We start from the raw sequence: 22,249 nt of genomic DNA, 5'->3' as shown, positions 1-22,249 counted from the left end.
AAATGAAATAGTGTTAAGCGTTTTTTTTAGGATAATATAATTAATTAATTATCGAATGATGAGCAATTGTACTACAATCTATGAGAAAGCGGCATAGCAATGCACCCCTAACGACGCACCTTCTGGTAAGATGTTAACGGTATTGATATGTAGCTAATGATTACGTCTATTTCAAAACAGTATTTTGTTGTTAAATGCGTGTTTTTAAGACTTATTGATTTAGAATAAAGTATTAATCATTCAACAAAAATACCAAACTTTATACGAAACGGGCGTCTGATGTACATTAATCTTTTTGCAACAGAATATTTGAAATCAGCACAACTTTCGAAGACGTTTCTTTGCTTCGAGCTACAATTCAAGTGATTAAAGACTATCTAGAATTTGGTGGTTTTTTTTCACTTCTTCGACAGAGCAAGTCATCGGATTTACAATATTAAAATCACTGGTCCGATTCCCTCGGTAGACACAGCGGAGAGTCCGATGTGGATTTTGATAAACACACACACATACATTTTTTTTTTTCATTTAGTACAACACAAACTTTTCGGAATATCCCTTTGTTTAAGACCGTTCACAATTTCAAGGACGTTGTTTTTATATATATGCAACCACCGAACATGCTCGCCCTTTCAGCCTTGGAACGTTATTAAGATGAGAAAAATTCCACTAATCGTTGGCAAAGAGTATTCGAAGAGTTAGTGGTGTTGATTAGCTCTTTCTCCTCTAATCTATCCCTGCTAAATTAGGGACATCTAGTGCAAATTTTGAAACAAAAACAAACAAGTCAAACTGTATTTCTAATGATATTTTTTTCTTTATTGTATTTTATGAATGTAAAATGATTTTGAGAATATGCTTTGTTCGGTACTGACAAAATTTAGTTGTTGTTGCTACAATAAGCTAAATCAAATATCGTTTCTTTTATATATTAGAAAAAAATGTACGAATTTTGAAAACAATGATAACTGAGTAACAATATTTTGGTGAATAATTTCCTTTGTTATAAGATGTTTTGTATCAGAATATAAGAAGATATTATTTTTAACTGGTTTTGAAAGTTTAAAATGGTATATATTTGATGTATCCTGTAACATTTTCCATCAACAGAACGACCATTTTTTTTCTTGGATTGATGATCATATTGTGATAATGAAATCAGCAATAAATATTACTTTTCACCAAAAAAACTGAAAATCCTCGAGAAAAGATCAAAGTGTAGCTACGAGTGGAAATATCTGTAGGTGGCGCTAGGTAAAACTGATTACAATTTAAGTTAATACACTTTAAATGAGAAATTCCACCTTGGTGTTCAGTAATTCGCAAAACAGGCGCACCCTTTTCGAGTTCTCTTATTATACAGGCTGAAGACACTATCAACAGCGATGATACCCAATTGATGACCTACAGCAGAACGGTAACTGAAACTTTTTAAAAACGTTTTTTGGTAGAAGCTATAACATAATTGTGCAATCTGTATGCTGTTCAGTTTATACATGTCACCACTATTTATAAACTGAGAAATGTGCTGAAAAATATAGTTGTTGATTTATTAAGTGTACATTTATAATTTATACTCGTCCATTTATTTTATTAAATGATCTCTCACGTTTGTAAATTGTAATGTACATTTGTAAACCGAGTAGATGAGAAATTACATATAGTATAATAAAACGAAATGTGCATTTCATAAATCAACGTACAGCTTTAATAAATAAAAGTGGTTTTAATAAAATATAAGAAAATGTTATAATATACAATATATAACTTGCATGTACAATTTAACCTAAAATGAGAAATTACACATTTTGTCTTACACATGTCTAGATAATTATATGTTCAGTGTGATTATTCAGGAAGAGGAGTTATCTCCACCCTTAAATAAGAAAACCTAAACAACAGTATTTAAAGTTTTGTATTTTGATGAAAGCAAAATCAGTTAAAAGAAATACGAACTTAAATAAGTCAGTTCTACTTTAGTCGAACAAAAGATATTTCCTATAAATAAATTAAAAGATTTCAGTAAAAGCACTTTAAGAATTTAAGCTAGAGCTGAAATATTATATTTTCAGGTATATTTTATCATGGTAAATTTCGTTTTGCTAATTTTCGTAATGCTAACCCTATAAACCTACATTTTACTCATTTTTCAACGTACACGAATGGAAAGTAAGTGACCAAATCAGACAACCATTCGTCCTTCATAACAATTAAAGCTTGTAGAACTCATAAATCACAAGATGTTTGCTTTCACACGAGAACACAAAATACTTATTCGTTTTACATTGTGAAAATCTAAAGTAGTATATCTAATGCTTTAAAGGACTGTTATTTTGGATAAAACGTTTATTATTGTCTTTGAACGTTTCCATTTATATAATTTTTGTAAACTACAAACAATACAATTCCTTTGCTTATAAAAAATATTCTACGCTCTACAAAGTTACATAGATTACCACGTCGTTATCTGAAAGGTTAAATATATATATGTATAAAGATAAAACCAAACATTTGTAGTATTAAATTTTCAAAGAAATACCACACAGCGCTAACAGTAAACTAAGAATTGGGCCTAACGTGAGTTAACCCTAAAGCTAACTTCACATTCTTCTAACGGTGCATTCACACATATTATTTCAAGTACAAAATTATACTGAGAATACATGTGCTGTACGCATATTTATTATGAAATAAAATAATTTCTCTATCTAACGTTTCTTAAGACCAATTCACGAACTGGCATCTAGCAACAAAATAAATATGAACGATATTATGCAAATACAAACCACATCTCCTCTACTATTAACGAAATTTTTACGTTACTTCAAATAATAAGTTGACAACGAACATCATTGAACATGTGTGTTATATCTGAACATGATCATAATCTATTTTAAAATATGTAAGAATGTTATTAAACACGTAATTACAATAGCAAAAGTGGAGGTGAGATGATGTGAACCTGAATTGATGTTATCGCTGAATCCACTAGCGATGTGTACAAAGCGCTGATTCAGACTCTGAATCGGACGATGATTGTCCACGAGTGCCATAGAATCTTCATTTGGCATGCCTTCTTTCAAATTTCGAAACTGTTTCAGCTAAAATATAGAGAGAGATAAATTACTTCATTAAGATTTTTAAAATAATGGGAAAAATAAGGCAAACAAAATATTTTCGCACCTTAAAGACTAAAAGTAAGCAATAAGTGAAAAAAAAATATCCTCATTTAATTAATTTTGTGACAGATGGCGTGAAGTGATTGCAATTTTGATTTATTCTATTTAGTTCTCCTATCTTAATTATTACAATAAAGGACAACGCTAATAATAAATATGCCAATATATGGTGTGAACCAAACAAGAACGTTCACTAAACAGGGTTTTGCTGAATTATTATTATATAAACAATTGTACATAAAGTGAAAAATATAATTTTAAAATTAATAATATGTGGATATAAAGTTTGCAAATTCGTCAGTTATCGAGCTTTTGGTATTCATGTATACATATACAAAAAAAGATAAGAAAATGATGAAAAGTGGTGAAAATATGCGAGTTACTGTGATAAATGGAAAACGAGTTAGTATTTGTGGAAACACTGTCTTCAGCAAAATCCCAGTACATATTTTGTTCGGGTTTAAAAGGTTTAGAGAACAAATGCTCGTTACACAATAGAAATGTGTGAAATACTACCTGAAACCATAAAAAGCGAAACATGAATTACCCGATACTTAATTTGTTTACTTCTAACCACAAAACACGAAACATGGATTATCCGTTACTTTGTTTATTTTTAAACATGATATATGAAACATGGATTACTCATTACTTTGTTTCTCTGCTGACAACCATGACACATGAAACATGGATTATTCATTACTTACATGGTAACTATGACACGCGAAATATATACTGCCTATTTCTTAGCTTGTACTACCTGCAACCATAACATGTTAAACATATATCAATCACTACATTGTTTATTTTAGAAACTCTAGCAAAGCCGCAAGGGTACCAATACATAGTATTCAAATGATAGACTAGAAGGAAGATAACTAATTAAGAACTCTCACCGCTACTCTAATCGGATATTGGGATTTGATCCACATTTTCATAACACATATATTGTTCTAAAGTGTGAAGCGTTATTTTTAAAGAATGAGACGTTGACCAATAACCTTCATCTTTACAGTTTAGTACATTAATCACAAGACGACGTTCTATCCATATTTCTTAGAATTAGGATTTCTCTGTGTTTAAAAGTTTGAACAAACAGGCATAACTCCTTGACAACTACGCAAATGATAACGGAAATTTGATACTTAAGTTGCTCCTTGGAAAGTCGAAGACGAGTTCTTTTCAGAACCTATCGAATAAACTTACTTTATTTTAATACCTTATATAACAATAAATATAAAATATAATAATAAATATTAAACCAGAAACTAGAATTGGTTGAATGTGAAAACATTTTACCGGAAGACTGCTCAGATGATTTGTATTCAGGGTGTTGTGAATATCAAGAAAAACTGTCAATACCACAAGTAGTAAAAATCTTTATGACACGTGTGCAAACTCCTAGTTTAAAAAAAATTTATCCTTAATTTTAAAAAAATATTTTATGCCTCAATATATATGTATACATATCCTACCTGGGAAATGTAATGATAATATTCTTAAAGTTCAATATAGCTGACATAAAGTCAGAATTTTAGGTAGAAAGACTTTTAAAATTCTTATTTTCTTGAAGCCGTTAATTTATATCAAAATAAGTCAAGACGGGCAGATAGCACGAAGTTTATAATAATTTGTATATTACAATTATGTTTAATATATAGGAAAATGAAGACAATGTCTGAATCAAAGCTATTTATTGCTATGCCAGAAAAACTGAAAAAGGGTACATATGGATTCATACTGCAGTTTACTAGCGTTGAGAGAGAAGGAGTAGGGAATCTGCATTTGGCACCACTGGATGACAGTTCTTTTATTTTACGTGTTTGACATACCAAATTATGCTTACTAGTGTTAGCACAAGTTTTGCAATAGACAACTTACCAGTAAGGAGATCTGAGAAATATTTCAACTAGACTTCACGTTATCATGCACTGGAACACAAAATTAGTAGGTAGGTCAAAAACTAGATGTGAAGCAATCATCAGATGGCAGTAACTGTACCTTGAAATAATTCTGGAAGTGATGTAACAACTGGAACCACTATATCCCGTAATAAATGGACTAAAACCAGATTGGAACGATACGAATAAAACATGCGTTAATCAATTGACTGAGCATGAATATGAACAAGAAAACTTATTCAAGTCGCTTACTTAAAAAGTTACTACAGTTGTAACAGTCACCCAAGAGGACGTTTCCTGCTTTTTATAAAGGAATTTGGCAGAATAATGCCTTCAAGAAAAACAAAAACAACTTTGAATTCTAAAATGCAATACGTCTTTGATCTTATCAAACGTTCAAACATGAAAATGTTCGAAGAAATTAATAAAAAATCCAAATAATGTTCAACATTATCATACAGGGATAAATCAAACGTTCCAACGAACTATTACTGATGCACAAAAACATGTATTTGACATGACAAAGCTGTCTTATATGAGCTGATGACACATCCTTGTATTGTGACATAGTGTTAGTACATAAAATACTCAAATAGTTAAGAGCTTTTAAAAGCTTTGGAAAACACATTTTATCTAATGTTACTGAGACTGGAGCAGCGTGGCTACAATGTGTATTGTAATGCACTTCGTCATCTGAGATGTCCCAATTTCGTGATCTACCTAAAGTACTTTTACACAATATAATTAATATTATTTTTATAGAATCTGAAAAAAGTGTTGACATTGTTTTTATTACCTATTAAAGTCAGCTGTTAACAAAATTGGAAGAAAGGAGGGCCACGAATCAAGTGGATCAAGAAATAATACTGCGTCAAAACCTGCCCACCTCTAATGGTGGTAAGTCTGTAAACTTTCAACGCTCAAAATCTTGTTTCGATACTCTTGGTGGACAGAGCAGAGATAGCCTATTGTATAGCTTTGTTCTTAACAACCAATACCGCTTTAAACTACCACCAAGTCAAAACCATTGTCAAGGTAATAAACTAGAAACATCTTTAAAAAAACAAGAACAGCAGTTTGCAAATGTTCTCCTAATAGGTTCTGTTTTTTTTTCATAATCAGCTTAACGTTGTTTTAATTGCATTGCTAGATGTTGAGGAAATTTCTTATCTAGGATACAATAATGAAGAGTTAGAATATGCATTTTTGTATAATTACATTTACAGAAGATCTTGAAAAGTCTTTTCTTCAGTTTTAATTGTTTGGTTATATTCCTATAATCTCTCAGTATTGTTAAAATTGAGATTAAATATCTATATATCCAAAAATGTTACAAAAATACACAGACTTTCATAGGGTGTGCTAACTTTTTCACATGACTGTACATTAACTGTAAACGTTCATATCACTTGTGCGACTGGTAACATCACTTTACTTAATATTCACAACACCGTCAATAAACAACTTTCAATAAAAATATTTTCTCACTTCAATAACGGTAATGGATACAGAAATAAAAGTGAGTTGAGTTGCAAATTAACCTGTTGACTGCCAAGTATTTCAGCTGCTACGGCAACTCCGAACTAAGTTCAAAATACAACTCTAACGCTTCTTCATTTTGTAACTCTTTTCGTGACGCCATTTTGGATCGAAAGTGAAACAATTTGTAAGTAGATCAAATGTATGTATGGTGCTGACATCTAGCGTTGAAGTTATGTATTATTGAGAACGAATTAACTTGTCCGTGGCACTGTATTACCGATCGGCTTGGACGAGTTATCTCGTCTACGGTACTGAACAGGTTAAACTGTGCAAGAATTCGGAGTTATTCAGTAATGTATGGAGGTTTATTGGTCTTTACAATAAAGTTGTTCGAAAACCCGTGGATAATTAGTATCACTACGTTATCCTCAGACACATCAATTCACCTTTACTGTACACTTGCATTTCGCGAAGCTTACATTTCTCAACTGAAAATATGCAGCAACCAAAAAGTGTGATGATAGACTTTTTTGCATTTTCTGTATAGTGTTGAAAAGCCATTATCACCTTGTGGTCAATGGTAAATTGCAGTACCAATATTATAAAAACCCTTGCGTAGTTTCCTGTGTTTGTTTTCCATCACTAATGTGACTGAGAAGCAACTTATGTACAACGATTTAGGATTTGCAGCTTGTTGTTATGCACTGAGTGGGTTTTGTTTTTCTGATCAACCAACCAGCTATACGCTAACTTTGCGGCGGTCATACATGTGGTGCACAAAACTGCGACAATTCTCCACTCACAAGGCATTGCACTGTTAGCCGATCAATAATTTTCCAATAACCAAATAATTATAGGTGCTAGGCAAGCTGTTTGTAGCATCACGGTTCGCATCTTTGATAACACACTATTTTACTCGTATATGCAAATCGTTCTTATAATCTGTCATTAAATCTCCTTATAAACAAGACCATAGTTTACAGAGGCTAAACACAAACTCTAACTGACGTCTGTACGTATGCTTTCTGCATTCTTCCGATTATCTGATGCTAATCATAAATTAAATATTAACATTTTCTATATTTTTAGTTCTTCGTTTTGCTTAATTAGATAAATGGCTTAGATAATATAACTATTTAACTAGACAATAGTGAAATGCGGAAATGTTTTGAAAATTTACAATATTACTTTGGAATAAAGACTACACTAAGCATTCGATATCAAACACAATATTTTTATTTATGTTTGCTTACCTGTGCAGTACTGATTTCTACAGTATCAACAAACACTGTCCACGTGACTACTTCGCTGCAAGGGGGCGTGGTAAGCGAGCCTGAGTATCGGAAATACGGGAATGTATCCGGAAGTAATGATTTCAACTTTAATCCTTTATCCAGATTGACTTCAGAATTTTTGTACTGAATGCTCGACAACTTATCAATAATTGCGGAAAGGTTCTGGTTGTCTTCTTTAGAGATCTATAAATCAGATCAAACTATACTTATACCTATGAGACAGAACTATGCCTTTGTTTAAAAATAAAAATATTATTCAATTTTGCACATGTTTTAATTCACTGATTGAATCGTTTTCTGAAGGTTATTATATGCAAATAATGTTTTTTTAAACACAACAAAGATTTTTTGTGCTTAAACAAGACACCATTTTGATCATAAGTGTGTATTGGCTGGATTTCCTTTTCTTTGTGGCGACTTCAACATTCTCGTAAAATAGACTACTTCATTTTTGGAAATCATGTGTATATGTGTGTGTGTATGTTTTCTTATAGCAAAGCCACATCGGACTATCTGCTGAGTCCACCGAGGGAAATCGAACCTCTGATTTTAGTGTTGTAACTCCGTAGACCCTGGAAATCATACAGAGAATAAAAGTACAGGGTACAAAGTTATATAACATTTTAAATAAATATTAATTAAAATAATAATTTCACATACACTTCTGAATTTAGATGATAGTATATTTTATTTTCACAGTCAGTTAAAATAATCTATAATCCATTCCACAGGTTTCTGTTGGTTTTTAATTACAGGTATTCATAACAGAAATTGTCAAGAATAGCTTAATTTGTTAAATGAATTCATTATTAGGAATTAGCTCTAACGACATAGGTAATATTTCCAACACTTTCACTGTTGTACTGCATAATGTAAATTAAATACACAGGTCAGAACTATTGAAATAATCGAAGATATACATTAAGTGTGTTAGTAATTAAGCACGTAATAAAACGATGATTAATTACTATAGTAAAAAAAATAATACTAGACACAAAACTGAGCATTAATACGCTTGGGAATATTGAACGTCAGATCGTGTATGAAAACACTGTAGTTGTTACAGGTAAATTACGCAAGCACTAGTTGAAATAGAGACAAAGACATTGAGAATGCAAAATACTGAAAGTAAACACGTCTCGCGCGAAAATGTACGTTACATTCACTTTGATCCACCAAGAAAGTGGCATTGTTGACTACAGTCTCTCTAACACAGAACTTACTATACCAACAAAAGCACAGCGTATCACATCCGGAACATACAGATCTTTGTGTCATCTTGCACACTGTTATATTCACATGATTTAAGGAACTAGTTATAGGAATATAGTGCTGATTAATATGTCACTGGGTAAACATAGATGACTTACATTTAACTACCATATGAGCTTTCTTCCACTTTGTGGAAGTATTGACGAAATTTACAATACCACAAATTTTGTACAGAACAAAAACACATACCTACGTATTGTATTTAGAGCTCTCCTTTTCTCACTAAATAGACTGTATATTTGAACAATAAGTAGTATTAATGCTACCAGTTTATTATTTTCAATTATTTGACAGAAAAGCTATTTGAAATACTATAAACAAACATGAAGTTTAATTATCATTCAATTCACCACTGATTAGTTGCCTTCCCTCTAGATTTACGCTGCTAAATCAGGAACGGCCAGCGCAGGTAGCCCTCGTGTAGCTTGGCGCAAAATTCAAACCAAATCCTAACGTGTGTTCTGGAGCGGAACAAATGAAAACACAAACACAAAGAAATATCCTCCACTTGAACATAATAACACTATAGCACACACAAATAAAGAAATAGCCGAAGCTTTCAAAGATCAACTTCAAAATACTTTTAAAACTCACACTGATCCAGATATGAATACATATTTCTACAATAAAGTCACTAATCACATATTAAACAATAAACATCAATTTGAACCAATTTTTCCAATAAGCATAACTGATACAAATACAAGTTCCGATACCGATTATGCAAGCACATTAGTAACAAATGAAATATCCCTTCAAGAATTACTCGAAGCAATAAAAAACACAAAAAACAAAGCACCAAGTGAAGATGAAATACAAGCTATCCTTCTAAAAAGGGCACTTCGAAATTGTTTGACCACCTAAATTCACTTTTAACTTATCTCTATCCTCAGGATACATCCCAGTTTCTTGGAAGCTTGCAAATATATTAATGTTCCATAAGGAAGGAAAGCCAGCGAATAAACCTAATAGCTACCGACCAATCAGCCTGACCAGCTGTGTAGGCAAAATTCTTGAAAGAATAATCAGTAATAGACTCTCCACATTCTTGGAGATAACATCAAAATTACCAAAAGAACAAAATGGATTCAGGGAATTTAGACAAACGACAGACCACCTAATCAGATTAACAGAAACCATAATAGATAGCTTCAATAAAAAAGAATGTACTGTCGCTTGCTTCCTTGATATCGAGAAAGCATTCGACACTGTATGGCACGATGGTCTAAGGTTCCGAATGAATGAAATGGAACTACCGTGAGGAATTATTCGCTGGTTATCTAACTTTTTGGAAAATAGAAAGTGTAGAGTAAATGTTGAAGGAACATTTTCTGAATACTTTACTCCTGAAGCTGGTGTCCCTCAGGGAGGGGTGGTTAGCCCTATACTCTTCATCATGTATGTAAACAATATGCCACTGAGGGATCCAAATCATGGATTCTCTTCACAGTTCGCAGATGATGTGGCAGTCTAGAAAAGTGCCGCAACACCAACAATAGCAGCCACAACCATATAAAAAATATATAAATTTTAAATAATAAAAAAATAACAAAAAATAAAAAATATAATAATAATAATAAAATATCTTTCTACTATATATATATATATGTACTAAACAATTAAAAAACAAATGCCACCAACAAACTTGACATTTCTGCTAATAGAATAAAATAATCACAGTAAATGAGCCACAATACATGGACATTGCCCTGAAAAGGATCAAAATAATATTCAGTTCCACAGTTATAAAATTCGTCAAAAACATAAGTACGGGGAGGAGGAAGAGGTCATAGAGAACCTGACCCTCCAGGGTATGAACTTTTATTACCCAAATACCGACGACATTCTTCTGGAGCAGAACTACTTTTCCAATGTAGTGAAATAATAAGAATTAGGTTATTTATTACTACAGTACGTTTTCTAAAAATAAAACGAGCTTCAGCATATAATCTATTCCAAGTGTGTGTATTTTCTTATAGCAAAGCCACATTGGGCTATGTGCTGAATCTACAGAGGGGAATCGAACTCCTGATTTTAGCGTAGTAACTCCGTAGACTTACCGGTGTACTACTAATATATTTATTTTCTTCAGGTTACCTGGAACAAAATTACGACTTGCTTTCTTTTAAATTGAACGTTTTTCTTCTTTTCACGTTGGTATTTAAACAAATAAGTAAAATTGTTGGTATTTTAAAGAAATAACATTTAAAGTTGTTGGACTCGATTCCACCATTTTTATATGGCATGTTTTTAAGATGTTGCAACTTTTTATTGCAAAATAATTCACGTATTGGAGCCTATGGTTCATTTTAATAATTCACGTATCGGAGCCTATGGTTCATTTTAATAATTCACGTATCGGAGCCTATGGTTCATTTTAATAATTCACGTACTGGTAAAGTTTCAGGAACGCGACAGAAATGTAGATGTTTGGAAAGTGTATTAACCAGAAAGCCTTTATTGAGCAGCTATAATACAGTAAAGAGACTATTTGGAGGAGACATACATATTGGTGTTTGGAACAACGGCACGAAGTGCTTTGGACAGACAAGCCGAAATTTGATTTGGTTTGTTTTGAATTTCGTGCAAAGCTACAAGAGGGCTATCTGCCCTAGCCGTCTTTAATTTAGCAATGAAAGACTAGTGAAAAGGCAGCTAATCATTACCACCCACCACCACCTCTTGAGCTACTCTTTTACCAACCAATACTTGAATATACTGTAACATTATAACGCCCCCACGGTTAAAAGGGCGAGCATGTTGGTATGACAGGGACTCAAACCCACGACCCTCAAATTACGAGTCGAGTGCTTTAATCACCTGCCCATGCCAGGTCCCGAAATTGGAGCTTTTTGGTTTCAAATGACAGTGTATATGATCACCAGAGTCACTGAAAGATTGCAGAAGTGCAATATATGAAAAGTCAAGCATAGAGGTGGTATGAGGCGTAATAGCTGTAAATGATTTTGTTATTGCTTCAAATGTGAAAATTGCATAAAATATTAGTTCGTTGTCTTATAATTTCTTATTGAAAGAAACTAATTGAGTAGAATTTCATATTTCAAGAAGACAATAAAACAATAACATTTCAAGAGTTTTTCACCAAATAAAACACCTGACATAAAGTTCAAATCTAGAAGAAGTCTTGGATTTGTTAGCTTCGATACTTAACAGAATTATCGACTAACTATTTGAAAAAAGGCCTCTGGATACAGTCTAAGATATGAATCAAATTTACATCAGAAACTTTGAAAAATAGACAAACACAATACCAAAAGATGACTAACTATTATTAATACCAAAGGTGATTATACTTAATATTAGCATTTAAGGCATTATTTGTGTTCTAATTTTGAAATAATTGAAATTAATTTGCAACAATTAGAGGTTAATTTCTTTAGCAAATCCACGACTATTCTGTGTGTAAATCTTATAAAATAACAATTGTTAATAAATGTAAACACTACCGGTAGTCATCGTTGATCCAACCTAACAGCAAGCTTTATTTTGTGGTTGTTGTTAGGCCTGCTCCCATCTATTCTAGAAAGTTGTGTTTTAATTTGGATGCTTTTGAAAAGATTTTATGAATTTCATGTCTTAGGTATACAACAAAACTGACATATTTGCAAAGTGCTCAGTGAAACATTTCGAGTACATCATTTCGCAACAAAAACTATTTATTTTATTTGTTCTCTTAGTATAAAAACGATAGCAAATGTATAAAGAAAATAATATATAAAAGTATATTTGAGAGCTGTCCTTACCATAAACAAAACGCCGAGAACAGCGAGTCCATCGTGGTGCTTGTCGGCGTCGGAAGGACTGTACTTGTTGTTATAGTGCACCAAATGCATCTATGAATAAATTTGAAAAAAATATCTACAAATTATAATTTCGACGTTCAACGACAATTCAAAATCATATTTCGTCTTTTACCTTTTCACACAAGGCATTTTGGGCTTTTACTCGTCAGTTTCAAGTATACCATACGCTATTTAATTAATAAAGAACATGGATAATTCTATCCTTTAATAAATACGAGTTTCAATTTTAAAGATTACTTTAAATCAAATGTTTTCGTTATCGAAATAGCATCAGAACCGGTTCTGACGTGTAAAGGTGTTTATTAAGCGGCTGAAAAGTTGTATATTACTACATCCATGCGGCATGATTTAGGCTTCAGTAAACATTAGTCACATAAAGTGTGAGCAATAATTACATATACATTAATATACAAAATAACTGTATCTTTAATGATGTAATGCTCAGTTTTTTTTAAATTGCAGTATAAAATTATCCACATTTCAGTTCAGTACAAAATCTATACTCACAATTTCTCTCATTAAAATTAGTCAGAGGTTTGATAATGCAAAGAAAGTTTTGGTATCTTGTTATTTAGGAAATATCTATGTCGCACTCTATATCTTGTTCGAGATGAAAAAATCTTATTTTATTTCGACAAAACTACGTAGAAGCTCTAGATTTTAATTTCAGAAAAAATTTTCTTGTTTTATTGGAAACTGGCTATATCTGTTCCGTACAAACACTATCCATATGTGTTTCCTTCAAAGATCAATCTATTGTTTGCACTTGAAGAAAAACCCATGTATTTCTTCTGTGAGAAACTAACAATACCTATTTCGTTTAAAAAGAAGAAACAACCACGCTTTTTTCCTGAAGAATTTATCCTACCTTTCCTTTCAAGAAACTTTTCATACGTTTTCCCATTGAGAAACGAATCCCCAGCTTTCCCTACGAGACAATACTCACGTGTTGGTTTTGAATGAAAGTATCCAGAACTATGGAAACAAGGAGGGAAGCCCAAGTCACATGTGAGAGACGAAATCGTAAACCGAGAGAGACGGGTAAGAAGATAACATGCTATCAATAAGGAACTAAGAGTCGATGTGTTATTGATTTTGCCCCCTAGTACAGCGGTATGTCTCCGGATTTACAACGCTAAAATCAGGGATTCGATTCCCCTCGGTGGGCTGAGCAGATAGCCCTTTGTGGCTTTGCTGTACAAAAAACGCACACAGTTATTGATTTCTAGCGTTAAACAACAAGTTGTTACACTTACATTGGTGTGAGTGAATTCCTAACAAGATTATAGGTATAACATAAGTGAAGTTGATGCAAATAAAAAGAAAACTACGTGCGAGTATGGTTATTTTTCTGCTTTAATGAATCTTCTCTCATGTAATATTACTGCCTACCTCCTTAATGTAATATTAATGCTTACCTTCATTATGTAATATTAATGCCTCCCTTCATTATGTAATATTAATGTTTACCTTCATAATGTAATATTAATGCCTAGCTTTACTGCTTATCTTCATTATGTAATATTACTGCCTACCTCCGTAATGTAATATTAATGTTTACCTTCATAATGTAATATTAATGTCTACCTTCATAATATAATGTTAATACCTACCTTCGCAGGAAATTATTTTTGCAACTGCTTTTCAACGTGTTAATTTCACGTGGTACTACCCATACAATTATCTCTACAGTATGGCATTTTATCATGCTACAATAAAACATTGTTACATTCACAAACTTACCTCCATAGGATACTCTTTTCCATTAATCGTGTGCTCTGAGCCCCTGCTATCGGATTTGCCCCAGTGAAAGTGAAGTTGTAGGAATTTATACCTGTTCCCCAGTCCGCCAGCTTCAATCGCTGGATTTTGGTTTCCAGTTATAGTGACCTGTGCTGTAAAATCATAGTTAATGAGAACACCTTTAGTTTCAGTAAAGTTGGGCTTAAAATAATATATATATGTGTGTGCGTGCGTGCATGAGAAACTTTAACGTTAATTAATAAAAAATTAATACTTCCTGCCTTATTGAGTCTACGAGTGAATGGTGATACACTCCATCCAGATGGGATGTCAGACCATCAGCAGGTTAACCCAGTTCGGTGCTAGTGTGTGCTTTACGATAAATTGAAACAAGTAATGTGTCTAGCTCAAGGACATAACAACTAGGTCAGAGTTTGTTTGAAGTTAAGCAAAAAGCTACAAAATGGGTTATTTGTGTTTTACCCAACGCGGGTGCTATTTAAATGGGGGGCACTAGGTAAGAGCAAACTTCAAACTCTCAACTTCATGAATCCAAATTACGAACCATTAGGCTACGTAGTCTCCTTACAAGCAGGTATATGTACATTATTTTGAGAGTATAAGAATGTTAATCAGTTCTAAAGTTATTTATTTCATTACACTAAGTACTTCATATGCTACAAGATTCAAAACTTACCAGTATGTCCATTGTTTTTAATCATAGCACTTTGTAGAGGGCTGTCGTATCCAATAAATGATATCTTTCCCAGCTGACTGTTCTTTTTTGCCCTGGACTTCTCGATGTTGATGGGCGACTGCTTGTTGCTGCTGCAAAACTTGGATACAGCAGCCCACTTGTTAAATGCTGCCCACACAATTAGAAACGTGTTATAATTACTTTGTGATTTAGACATAGCATTTAATAAATTATCGCGTTGTATTCATTATAACACTCACGATACTCACTGAAGTAAAACATTAACGGAAGGAGAAACAAGAGGAAATGAATTGATTATCAGGATGTTTGTACAAGAAGTTGATCGAAGTGCTCAGGATGTTTGTACAAGGAATGCTGAATTATTGAAATAAGAATGAAGATAAGTTAGCATATCATATATAAAAAATATAGGTCGTCCTTATGTCACTATGGATGCCAGTTTAACAAGAAATAAAACGTTATTATTGATTCTTTTAAGTGTGAAGATTTACAAAGAGCCACTTGTCTCTGTCTAGTACGGAAATGAGCCCCAGAATTTAGCGTTGTAAGTCTGCTACTTATCGTTGAACCATCAGAGAATAAAAATGTGTTAAAATCATCGAATTAAGTGCAGGAACATTTTGATGATTTTTTGATATAATAAAAACTATTGAAAATACTTAATTATTAAAATAGTGTTTTAAAAATTCTGAGTTTTTTTCATATGTTGTGGTTAAAGTTGTTCTGATAAAAAGATATAAGTGTCATATTTACAATTTAATCAAAACATTAGGAAAATATGTAAATATTCATCTGTTTTATAGAAAATTAAACTTAACTGTTATTTTGAGGGACGGCAGGGGCTAACAGGAAGTTTGAATACTATGCTTTCAATGCTAAAAACCTGGTTTCGATAACTGTAGTGGCACAGCGAAATAACTCATGATGTAGCTTTGTGCTTAACGACTTTTTAAAATATTTTTTTTTTCTTACATAAAGAAATTAATTAACGACATTTGTTCAAAATTTAAAATTATCCGAACGCACGATTCTTTAAGATATAAAGTTATAACACTTCAAATTATGAGTTAGTGACTTTAAAGAAGATATAATTTCACTGTGTTATTGAATAAATTACTTTGTAAAGGTATGGTTTATAAAACTGTAAATGAAACTAAGAGTGACTAAAAGGTTCTAATTCGAAATAATTTGTTAGATAAAAGCTGAAAAAAGTTTAAACTGATTTATATAATAAAGCCCACACAGCATGAGATTCTTGTGTGTTAGTACACTTACCTGCAGTTTTTTCCAAAAATGTTAGTGAATAATGATGGAAGAACATATGTGGTTAAGTATTTGTTCAAAGTATTGGTCAGTTTCATTGTAATTACAACAATTATTAAACATCAACACCAAAACGGTTTACGTAAATATCTTTCTTTGTTCCAAAGTTAAGCACAAAGCCACACAGTTGGATATCTTTGCTCTTGCCCACCATGGCTATAGAACCACTGTGCCGCAGCTAAAAAAAATATCTGAGACAATAAAGACTTTACTAGAAAACTCCCAGAGAGATAATTAAGTCATTTGTTTTCACATTCTCATAATACACTTACTTTTGCTAAAATACGATTGAGTATTTTTGGAGGTAAGTTTGTAATTTTTCATCAGATTTCTATTAATAAATTTAAAATTTATTTACAATTGAAATAATAAGTGTAGCACTTGCTTTTTGAAATAGCTAGACGTTAAGAGCAGTGACAAGTAAAAACTCTTAGGTTTTGTAATAAAATATCTCAATTTCTATTACGAATGCTTATATATAATCAACTGACGTATTTCTTCAACGTATGGGAAGAATAGTGGCCTCAGAGGATAATAACGGCGACTCCTATGTCGCTTCCTTAAAGGTACATGACAGATTTTGTAACAATCAGTCCAACGGGTTGTTAGTTATAAACAGACACAACACACTGATTCAGATTCAATCATTGTCCTCCTATGCGTGGTGGGGGGTATGGACATATGCTTAGTTTGATAACTTTGGTCTAATGGTTCGCTAAGTATGAGTGAGAACACACAGACTTTTGTTTAGTAATGACTTAGGTATATAAATATATGTTTTTTTTTCAATGTTTGCTATGGTCTTATGTTTCATGGAAGTATGCATAGTTATTTTAAAATTAACTATATATAAAAATTATATTTTGGAACGTAGTGATAAAATCATTTTTATGTAGTTTGATTGTAAATAAATTATATAAAATATTATCAATGTATGTATGAAAATTGGGTTGATCGGTGGATTTAAAAGCTGAGAACTCCAATACGTTCTTAACACTTTTAATTAAACTAATTTAAATACTTCTATCCTCGTTACTGGTTACTTTCAGTTTTTTATAAATTACTTCCAGAAATCGTCTTTTCTCAATTATTTCCTAACATAAGTTGTCAAGATACAATCTAATGATTGTTTTCATAAATACTTTTAGAATAATTTTAAAATTTATTAATTAATATACAATATAACAAGTCCATATATTTTATGGAATAATACTTTAAATGTTTTGAAGAGCCCTATTTTGCACTGCTATTTAAGGAGAGCACAGTGTTGAGTACAAGTGAACAAAACACAAATTACTAACTTTTTATTAATCATAACAAACTAATTATGGCCAAACACTTTACTGAAGTTGTCTTCATCATAGTAGTAGTTCAAGGTGTTTTTTATACGTTTAATTAGTACTTAACATTACTAATTAGTAATTAGCCAGTTAGTTACTAATTACTAATTAGTAATGTTAAGTACCATTAAACGTACTGAGATGTTTTTCAAGGTGAAAATAAAGAAATAACTCGAATTAAAAATGATAACTTAAAAATACGTAATTTTGATAGAACAAATAAAAATTAATAACTAAAAATACACTATGGTTAATCTTTGATAGCTTGTTTAGACAGAATATTCACAATGAGTAAAGTGGAATACGCGACAGCTGCCTGTAGTAGAGAAAAAACACACAAGGATGACACTTCCAAAGTCTGTCGTCTTCAGAACTTTCTGGACGCCTGGTTATTTCATGTAGAGCAGGCAATAAATATGTCATAGTAACTAATTAAAAATAACAATAACAAAATAATGCAAACCAGCAGTGAAAAAAACAAAGAGTTTTGTAAATTGTAGATTTTGTCATTTTTCCTTAATAGGCTGATGGGTGGATGTGTGTCTTCTCTTCTCGCTCTACATTTCTATTATTTTATTATCGTTGTGTTACATTGCTTGTTTCCTGTACTCTAGGCTCAACTAAAATTGAATGTGATATTACAATTCAGTTTGTTTCATCTATTTATCAGAGCTGAATCAAGTTTGAAAAATTTGTTTCGTTGCATTAATCAAATATTTCTACAAAATATCACGAAAAAATATAATGACTCCTAGTTCACTTTTTATAAAAAGCTTCTAGTTGTTTGGTAGAAAACACTGAAGTTAATCATGTTTTATAATAAATGCAATGAAAAACAAACAACAAATAAACGGAATGAACTGTTTGATCTTTGAGTTATTTTCTTTGACCGAAACCTTAATCTCCTATCACAATGCTGTTAAAATACATTAATTTTTATTATTACCTGCACCTCCATGATAATTCCAATGAAAATCACCTTCACCAGTCACTACACCTGCAAATTAAAATAATAAATTAATTTTATGTGCAATTTTTATATTCAGGGATAAATCGAACAGATTTATTTTACTTTTGTTTGTTTAAAGTTAGCCACAAAGCTACAGAAATATCCGCCTGCCACAAATATCGAAATCCGGTTTCTGGCGTTATGTGTTTTTTTTTTTTTTGTAGTACAGCCACATAGGGCTATTTGCTGTATCGACAGAGGGGAATCAAACCTTTGATTTTAGCATTGTAAATCCGTAGATTTACCGCTGTCTCAGCGGGGACTTCAAGCGTTGTAAGTCTGCAGACATATTGCTGTGCTACTGGGGGTGCCTTCGTGTTTTGCTTTTTAACACATAAGATTTTGAATTTTGCAGTTTCTTTAACTTTAGGATTTAGTAAGTCCACTACGATTTATTCTTCAGGAATATTTTAACATTTCATCATAAGACCATTACTGCATAGCTTGAATGAACCAGCTGAATTGTGAATGAATACCATGCTGGCTAATGTTAAATTCACGAGATAAAGCATTCAACTATTTATGTTGAAATTATAATGAAGTGAATGAATTCTAGAAATTTTAGGCTTAGTTTAATTTTTGCGATATGGATGATCTGTTTAAGCTGGAAAAGTTTTGTAATAACTAATGCTTCATGTTTATACATTAGCATTAGTATTAAGTAGTTAAGCCTAATACCAATATCCAATCTACTATAAAATAAGCAATAATTCTTTTATTGTGATATTTCAAAACACTACTTAAGGTTTCTTTTTTGATTTCACATTGAAAGTATTAAGAAAATTCGGAAGCGTTTTGAAGATCCATACCTCGTGAATAAACAATAGTACAATTCTGACTATAGCTGAGGAATATATAATTGTCTAGCAGCGGTTTCATATATCAATCATGTGAGTTTCTAGAACGTTCAAGAATGTTCGAACACGCTGGAGTTTTCGTTAAACAAATATTATTGATTCTTATTCTCATGAATTTTCTACAAGTTTAGAGAACAGGCGGGACTTGCACAATACACATCCAACAGTATACGTCACATGCTTCCCGTTGAAACACACGTAGGTATTAAAATAAACGTATAACTGTAAATCAGCAAGTCAGTAATAATTATATATTGAAATAATTATAACATCGTACTAAACACAATTCTTAAAAAGGTGTCATCAACAATGTAGCATAGTTCGTTAAATTTATCTTCAAGCTTGAATAATAGTCGGTTAAATACTTAATCGAATTTTTTATTAAATATGTATTGAAAATTAATGACAAAATGATCCCAAACATAGCTGAAAGATTTACTGGAATATTTACATTGAAAGAAGAATAAAATTGTAAATTTTATGAGAGTAATTAGTTAAAAATGGCAAAAGGTACAGTCCAAATACTATAAAAAATAAAGAAACTTATACCTAATAAATATGAAAATAGGTGTAACTTACAAATATTAGGATCATGTCTGACCACCAGAGCAACTGTATTATTATGATGCGAGAAAAAACGTATAGAAACCATCACAAGGTAAATTTAAATAGATATACGATTGTCATAGTTTTGGTTAAGATGGAAAAGTTAACACCTCACACCACAATATGAAAGTGCGCTAAATCATTTTGGTCAAACTGAATAATGTCTCGTGTCACCTAATATATTGTAAGTAAACTGTATGATATTGTTTAAGCCAGAAAAGTTTCCATCTTAATACAAATAAATGGAAATACACTATATCATTTTGATAAAAGTAGATAATTTTATATTTTATCCAAGTTGAATAATGTCCTTCCTCGCATCACTAACTTGAAGTACAACTTAAAACAAACAATCTCAACGAAGGTCGAAGTTGAAAATTTCCTTTCTTCGTGTTTGGCATGATGAGATGTACACGTAGCTAATGAGCAAACAAAGTGTCATTCACACTTGCCGCCTTTGATGGCAATGATCGTAAATGACATAAAAACAGACGCAATTCTTGTGTAAGATTTCCCAGAACTTCTAGGGTAAATCTTACAGACCTCATTAGGAAAAGGTTAATGATTACCTAATTCATTCCACCCAGTTTAGACACTGTAAAAGTTAAATTAAAATCATATTAAGGTGTGTCAGCCTTAGTTCATCAGTTAGCTACGGAGCCCGCCCATACTAGACTTGATAGAATCAGACATGGTTAGTTTTTAAGAATTAGATCATATCTATGTTTAATACATTGTGAAAACAGTGTTGTTTTAAGACATAGACAAACTAGGGTACATAGCTTAGATGGGACTCCCCAAGTTTGTTTTATGACAACAACACACACACATATATAAATCGATTATTTCAAGATTATTGGATTTTCTCTAATGCAGTATGCAGAAACGTACAATGTATAATGAGATGATCTCATTATTTCTCCAATTTTCTTGATTCATGTTTTATCTCAGATCTGACACTAAAATGCAAAATCTCATTTCGTAACACAAAACAACTCAGTTACAAAAACAATTACTGTTTACTTTCTACTGTTTAGGATATCGAAAGTCACAAGACGGCCCTGAAAATAAAATATTATTATCTAAGGTCATTATATTGAGCAGTGTCTGAATAAATTACAATAAAATGTTAAACACAAATGTATCATTAAATGTACTCTTTTCACTAACGAGTCCCTGTTCCTTATCCTCACATACTTTTTATTGTTTGCAAGTCAGAAACTGTCTCACAGTAGCCTAACTTTTAAAAAGCATAGTTCATTATATATGTCTTCAACATTAAAGCACGACGTGTTAAATGTTTTCAAATCTGTTAAGTATGTATTTGTATACATCAGAATATCTATAATTTTAATACCGATTATTCACTACGTAAATGTTTCAAACGTTTAGTATTCGTGAGGTTTTGTTCATAATGTATGAAATTGGTGAAAGGAAATATTAAATATCGATCAACTCTAATTATTCCTGGGTTGGGTGATTCAACAAGGGCACGTGTTCTCCATTATGGATCATAACTGGAACACGAGATATGCTATAGAGACCAACAATGATCTTTTTTATTTTTAAATTAGGTGATGGCTCAAGAGTATAACATCCCTTGTTGAGACTGATCCAAGACAACTATTAACAGCTCAACGTTTTAAGCTTTACCTTAGTGTTGCAATCTAAAAGCAACCTATTTTGAGAGCTCGCATGAA

General features: G+C 31.8%; 1 protein-coding gene across 3 annotated transcripts in view; it reads right to left on the bottom strand.

Annotated features, from left to right (window-relative positions):
• Nucleotides 1-1,706: 1,706 nt before the first annotated feature.
• LOC143243898 (carbonic anhydrase 1-like) overlaps nt 1,707-22,249 on the bottom strand; it is a 74,677-nt gene continuing 54,134 nt past the window's right edge. The window contains exons 2-7 of one of the 3 annotated variants that reach the window (XM_076487661.1): nt 19,024-19,074; nt 15,394-15,561; nt 14,697-14,848; nt 12,894-12,983; nt 7,816-8,040; nt 1,707-3,101 (exon numbers count right to left, since the gene is read on the bottom strand). In XM_076487661.1, the coding sequence (XP_076343776.1) occupies nt 2,889-3,101; nt 7,816-8,040; nt 12,894-12,983; nt 14,697-14,848; nt 15,394-15,561; nt 19,024-19,074 (899 nt within the window). In that variant the 3' untranslated portion in view covers nt 1,707-2,888. The remainder of the gene's footprint in view (nt 3,102-7,815; nt 8,041-12,893; nt 12,984-14,696; nt 14,849-15,393; nt 15,562-19,023; nt 19,075-22,249) is intronic. The other 2 variants (XM_076487663.1, XM_076487662.1) reach the window with 2 other exon arrangements.

This window comes from Tachypleus tridentatus, chromosome 2, assembly GCF_004210375.1.
Source record: "Tachypleus tridentatus isolate NWPU-2018 chromosome 2, ASM421037v1, whole genome shotgun sequence".
Classification (NCBI taxonomy): Eukaryota; Metazoa; Arthropoda; class Merostomata; order Xiphosura; family Limulidae; genus Tachypleus; species Tachypleus tridentatus.
Note: the sequence above shows the minus strand (reverse complement) of the source record. Positions and strands in the feature narration are given on the sequence as shown.